At 42.3% G+C, this 7,091-nt stretch overlaps 1 protein-coding gene across 1 annotated transcript; it reads right to left on the bottom strand.

The window, feature by feature from the left end:
- Positions 1-2,133: 2,133 nt before the first annotated feature.
- LOC101858091 lies at positions 2,134-6,204 on the bottom strand (the record flags this gene model as incomplete). Its single annotated transcript, XM_013079850.2, is given in 2 exon segments — positions 2,134-5,369; positions 5,962-6,204. Coding segments are annotated over 2 exon segments (2,151 nt in total), but the record flags the coding sequence as incomplete, so codon positions are not given.
- Positions 6,205-7,091: the final 887 nt, after the last annotated feature.

The following is a 7,091-nucleotide window of genomic DNA, read 5'->3' as shown; positions in this document are numbered from 1 at the left end:
CCCCCCCTCTCAGATCAAGAGAAGAACAATATTAATTATACAGTCTTACCGGCGCACATACGATGAAATAGAGAAAACTGGTGCAGCATGATAATTTAGGGAAAGACTAATTGTAAAAATGTAATGCGTTACAAATTCAAAAGTATGAACTCAACCTCGGATTCAAGTACTCGCATGCACAAAGACTCTTCGTATCATACATCTATAAATTAGATTTATTGAGCAAGTAATTTGGGTTTCCCCAGCATTTGTAAGGGAATTTCTTAGAGTAAAGATTGATACTCCTTAATAATATCTCAGGTCAAGTAAAAGCAGTTTATTTTGCCGATGTTCAACGCCCTTCTTGAACGAGAAAAGGGGCTTTCCAAACGTTGAACGTAACTCTCCATCAACCTTCTGGACACCGGGCTAAGAGGAAATAATTATTTTTCTAAACGTCTCTCAAGTTGTTGAAGTTAAAAGCAAAAGCTAATGCAGCAAAAAAGTAAACTTGAATTTTAATATCCTAGATCGAGCCCTGTCACGACACACCAGTCTCCGTGTAATAGAGTAGGCTACACATGGCACCTTTCCCCCCATGCCCTTCAACTGGCTCCAAATTGAGTCAAATGGTAACGTGTGCTCCGTAGTGAACCGAAATTACGTCATATTGCACAATCTAGGATATTTTAGTACAAAGCTATGGCGACAACAGACTTGTCAAGAGTGCGCGATGCCAATGAAGATTTAAATTATTTGTTTATTTATTTATTTATTCATTTATTTATTTATTTTTTGGTATCATATGCCATTTTCATAATGGGTACGTGAAGTCTTCCATCTGAACCGGCCGAAATATGAATTATAAAATAAAAGGAAGAAAAACAAAAACACAAACAACAACAACAAAAAAACCCAACTTCTTGATTTGTGCACATCACAGCATAAAACGCGTAACAAAGTGTACAGAACAAATGTTTTGCAAATAATAGACCTCTCATGAGATATCCGACAGCGTTACATATTTCTACGCTTGATTATAATAATAGCAATAATTGTGGCAAGTGGGATTTTTTTCAACACAAAGCTATATACATAAAAATAATATAATAATGATGATAATAATAATAATAATAATAATAATAATAATAATAATAATAATAATAATAATAATAATAATAATAATAATGTTTTATTTTACAAAAAAGTATTAATATGGAATACCATTTGTGTTTGTATCATTGAACATAATTATAACACTTTCAAGATAGTATCAGAGAGTTACCATGAGTCTGGCATAGTCAACAAGTTAGCGACGAAATCTCATTTACACGAAGGAGATACGGAAAGTTTTCAGTTTACCTGATTAGGCTACCGGTACCTGAATCCGTCAGATCTGAAGTAACCCCACAAGATCTCACAACAAGAAAACTGTTAAGAAAATTAAGACCTTCCGTGCTTGCTATAATTTACAAATAAAACATTTGAAGTTAATTATAATGATTTAACAATATAAGTATGCACCCCCCCCCCCCTCCTCCACCCCCTCAAAGATAAAAAACAACTTTGTAACTAAAATCACAGCAATAATCCCCCCCCCCGAACAAAACAAAACAACAAACATTTTTTAAAGGCTGAAGTCAAGTTTACTTTGGACATCAACATATTATTCATTAATCAAAAAAGTAGTCGAGCATCAATAGTCGGTTTGGTTTATTTTCTGAGAAGGGAGCGAAGGGTTGCGATGTTGGAGCTTTTTACGTCCAAGATAATCCAATTTGGATTGTTGTAAGGCGGGACCTAATAACTGAATCGCTTTCCCTCATTCCCAATAGACACAGCCCGAGCTCAAAATTACATTATCTATGCTAGCATCAGAAGCTCACACAATCAGAGTACATGTTGTACAGTCTGTTAGTGATGAATACGTGGAGTTCAAGGTATGATTATTGATATCAAATTGTAGAAAAACAACAATAAAAAAAACAACAAGCACACACACACACACACACACACACACACACACACACACACACACACACACACACACACACGCACACACACACACAAAACCAACTCTCTCCCCCCCCCCTCCTACATCCCCAACTAAACGAACAAACAAATCCAACAACACCCCCTTTCTGAAAAAAACAACCTTACCCTAAAACAAAACAAAACGAAAAACCGAACAAAACCAAACCAAAGCAAAGCAAACCAAACAAAACAATAATAGAAACATACATCCAACATACCCAAACATGTGCGATTCAACATTCTGTAACATCATAGAAAACAATCTTTTCTGTATAAATGTTTAACTCCAAGGGACTCAAAGAAGCTCGCTTTGAAGGCATAACACTTGCTACTCTCGCACTGCAGTCCATCCCTAAAACCCATTTTCGAAAACGATATAGCGCACTGAAAGAGGTGCTTCTTCCATGAAAGGAAAATCGGGCTTAAGACACCTTAACATGAAAACAAACACGACAAATCAGCTTCCCCTACGAGGGATTTGAACTCTATGTCTTTTGCAAATAAGACAGAGCACTCAACTGTTACACAACTGAGGTTGATAATGAAAGGGCCGATATATTTCAACACATCTGTATATTATCTTTTGTATGTAATCTGTACAATATAAGACATTTATATTATATCTGTTTTTCAACATAATAATATGTAGACAAAGTAGCTAAATATACAATGAACGTGGAGCAAATCAAGGGTACACAAACCCGGTAAAGGAGTGAAATAAAACGGATTGGTTTTCAACCAGAAAAACTGAAACGCGGTCGGAGGCATTAGCTTGCAGGCAGGCTGATACCATGTAAAATAAAAATAAAATAAGACAAAATAAAGTCTAAAAAAGAGACCTCAAATGATTTGTAAAACAACACAGTTGACGCAAAATTCTGTGGTTAGGCGGGAATGTACAATGAAAATACGGGAACATTGTCAGCCGTGCAAGGCCGAGCTATGAATTTTTAATAAACTCTCAGACAAAAACAACCAGTTTTCTCCCTTTACGACATCCAAAGAAGAGTCATATCTTTTCCACAGCCCATCTTAAACAGCGGCAGGTTCCATTTATTTGGTTTGGTTTAGCTACCGTCCTACTATACATTTACTTGTATCATGAACTATTTTGTGGGCAGAACTCCAGATCCAGCGAGTTAACATCTGAAACCAACAAAATGCAGAGCACAATATTATTCTGGACCTAAGTTAACCCTTTTACTGCATCGCCCAAGACTGTAGAAACTCTTAGATAGGACAATACAATAGTTCTGGCAGTGACGCGGTTACTGTTGGTATGAGATCACCGAAGTTGTTCCATCTACTTGGTTAACGCACAGTGCATGTATTTGGAATCCCTTTTCACGCTTGATCCGTCATAAAAAAGATGTGAGAAATCGCCCTTCTGCAGTAATCAAGACAGGCGGCTGGAACTCTTTTGACACAGTAGGACAGGCGTGGGAAACCTAAGCTTGTGAATGAAAACCGCTTTCAAGGTCACCAGAGTTTTTAGCAGAAGAAAGAGAATCGCGGTTCTTGTCCTCTTCACTATCCTCCGCCAACAAAACTCCGGTTTCTTCATCACACGCCTCCTGCCAGTCACGTGATTCAGTTCTCAGTTTATTTGCTCCACTACGGTTCTCTATTAAAACGATATCAGTGAAGTCTTCCTCGAATTTCGGGCCGGTCGTATTTTTCCCGCCTTCCAAGTATTTCTCGAGGCTGAGTAACGGGGGGAAATGCAGATCGCTGTCGTACTGACCGTGTTCTGGGTACACAGGTCGCGAGTCGCTGCGATGTCTGTAGTGCTGCTGGTGGTAGCTGTGAAGGAGACAGTTGCCTCTTTCACCATGGAAGAGCATGTACTCCTCTTGCTTTGGCGTAAGGCTGCGTCGCTTGGTGGGTCCTGCACTCTCTAAAGCTCGGACATCTTCCATCTGGGCTTGACTGAGCTCAACGAGAGAGTTGGATTTGCACACGTACGTTTTCCCGTCGGCCATAGACTGTTGGAAATATCGCATATGGACGCTTTTGTCGACCATGGCGTGCTTGTGAGGCAAACTTTGGTGTGATGCATTACCTTTTGAGGCCGTGCGCGAGGATTTCTTTTTCCCGTGTTGCTGCTTACCGTCAGGCGTTTTACCGGAAAAGGAAGTAGATTCGCCTTTTTTGCAAGCCCGAGGCTGCGTTTTTTCTGAAGGTGGTGCTCCTCGTGGAGCTAGGGATTTCTCTTCTGAACACTTGGGCAAGTGCTGCGACTCAGGTATGGGTGTGGAGGAGGGACTATCGGGAGCGGTGCCGTGGTTCGGCTTCTGGGAAGGGGGCCGAGAGGTATGCGCAGACAAGCAAGTCCCACGTGGACCTGATTTGACACCGTTTTCGGTGCATTTTCCAACGTTATAGTCTTTGTTGCAGGCCATAGAGAGCAGTGGCGAATATTTTGCCATATTATTGTCAGTGTCAGCAGTACCGTGGTTCTGCAGTTGCTGCTGTTTGTTTTTTCGAACCTTTTTCTTTTTCTTACTTATGTCTTTTTCCGTGTCAGGCATATACATTACGTACTGGGGTCCCGTATTCTTTCCTGATTTCCTGTGACTTCTGTAGCTGTTGCTCGTACGACTTGAGCCAGCATCGAAGTAGTTGGGTTCCCCGGGGCTGGAGGTTGCGCTGCAGCATTGTAAGTTTTGTCGCCAGCTCGTCCGACTGCCTCGATTGTCAGATGGAACACGCCCATCCGCGCCAGCGTTGCCCCGCCCGCCACCACCGCCGTTGCTGCTCACGTCAAGATCAAAGTTTCTATGAATCCCGTTCGTCCGAACGTTGTTCTTTGACCCTGGCGAATCTCTGACGTTAAGACTGTGGTCACTTGCCGACTGATGTCCTACGATCGGCATCTGGTAGCAGTCTGGGCCGTGCTTATCGGCTCCATCGAAACTGCTTCGAGCGCTCATCAGAGGAGCCGGACTCCCGCGTTGGAGTGATGACGTCACAGCGCGGGGTTGAGAAGATCTCCATGCGTCCGTCGTTCTGGAGGAACTCTCTCGCGTCTCGGCGCAAGAACCACCCACATATTTGTGAGCGTTTGGGCAGTGCTCCGCGCAATTCTCAGCCGCGGTACACGTGTATTGTGGGCTAGGATTCCCAACGTCGACCTGGCGTCTCCAGACTTCCTCTTGGTCCTCAATGGGGAAATGTCCCGGATTTTCCTGCAGGTCACCGTCTGAAGTGATGACGTCATCGCCCCCGGCCTCGGTGCGGGCAGACTGCACGTGTAACGCGTGGCTCCGCTCGTCCTCCTCGGGGACATACGTCTCTGACGTGCAGGCGTTGGTCTCGGTACCACTCTGCGAGTAGAAGTCTTGATGCAAAATCACCTGTGGAGAACACCATACAGGAATGTATTATACCTTTTCGCTAACACTATTCCTTTAAAAATGAAAAGAACATTTTAAAAAACCTACCAAATTTGAACCAGTTCCTGGCGAAATTATACAATAGATATAACGTAGAGGTACAGAATATCCATATAGCTGACACAAAAATCGGACTACAAATAGATAGCTAAATTTCTGCCCTTTAATAAGGCCTGCCAGTTCTTTAACCAGACTGCCTGTTTGTTTGTTTGTCTGTGTCTGTGTGTGCCTGTGTGTGTGCTGGTCTAATGGAATGGAAAGCCTCAAAACCTTTTCATTTTCTTGTCCCACTGCCAGAACAACTTAATGGTAAATATATGCAAGAGTTGCTGCAAGTGATATTACGCAGATGATTGCATTCTCCCTTCTAAATAAAAAGAAAGGGCTGACAATGCGAGATCACTTTGTGATTTAATTGATAAATGTTGATATTCGAGTCTTAGATTTAATGAGATTCTATCCAAAGTTGAAAGTTGACTTGCATGACCATCTTAGGCACTAGTAGGGATCTTATAAAGAAAATAATTAATTAAGGGTTATGCCTAATCCTCACGTGTGCTTCGTCATCTGGCGCCACGTCCTTGCCACGCCTTTGCCCTGTCACTCCATTCCTGACTCCGCCCACTGTCATGTCGTCGTGATCACACATGCCGCCTGGGCATGTCTTGTACTTGTGAGAATACCTCTGGCCACTCATGCCATCACAAGATTTGCCCCATTTCGGAATGAACCAGTTGAGGGGATAACTGTCCACATTCGCGTCTTTTCCCAGCTCCCGGTTGGTCCCTGTGCTGATCTGTGGATGTTCAGACGTACATCATAAATCATGGGAAATCGGTCATCACGAGAATTTCCTCAGACTTCAGAACTTAAGCACACGTGTAAATGACTGTTACACACAAATGTTATGGGTAATCGGTCGTTACGAGAATGTGCGATTTGAGAGTCACAGAGTCATTATGTTCCAGCACAATATCAACACAACCATGCAAAGGAGAAGACATGTTCTGAGAAGGCCGAAGACAAGATTGCCCTATCAGACGAGCTATTGGAAACTACCTGGGAAGAGAAAGCGGGGAATACCAACTGGAACTTAAAGAGGCACAATAAGAGGTGAGGTTGTCATCCAGGGCCTGGATGTGCCGAAATTGGAGGGCCTCGCAAGGGACAGACAGGTGGCGTTGACTGTTCTCCGCTTTATGTACCTGACGGTGCAGGGACAGAGAGAGAGAGAGGGACAGAGAGAGAGAGAGAGAGAGAGAGAGAGAGAGAGAGAGAGAGAGAGAGTAAGCGCAATAGCGCCCTTTTAAACATTTTGGCGAACTACTAGAATATGCGAATTAAAATTTCTTTTCAAATAGCAAAAATCGCAAATTCAAGTCACGCGCGAGAAAAAACAAATCAACCCCCCCAAAAAAACAACAACAAAAAAACCACAAAAACCCCCCTCACGGTAAGCAGTATTTTCATGTGAGCTACAGGTTTTCGGTAGTGAGAAATAGACATTTGTATGCGTTCTCTTGATATTTGTGTGTCTGATGTGTTGGTAGATATCTTTTGCATGTAATATATACCTCACCCCCCCTCTCTATATCTATCTATCTATCTATCTATCTATCTATCTATCTATCTATCTATCTATCTATCTATCTATCTATCTATCTATCTATCTATCTATCTATC

This window comes from Aplysia californica, unplaced genomic scaffold (genome assembly GCF_000002075.1).
Source record: "Aplysia californica isolate F4 #8 unplaced genomic scaffold, AplCal3.0 scaffold00066, whole genome shotgun sequence".
Taxonomy (NCBI): domain Eukaryota; kingdom Metazoa; phylum Mollusca; class Gastropoda; order Aplysiida; family Aplysiidae; genus Aplysia; species Aplysia californica.
Note: the sequence above shows the minus strand (reverse complement) of the source record. Positions and strands in the feature narration are given on the sequence as shown.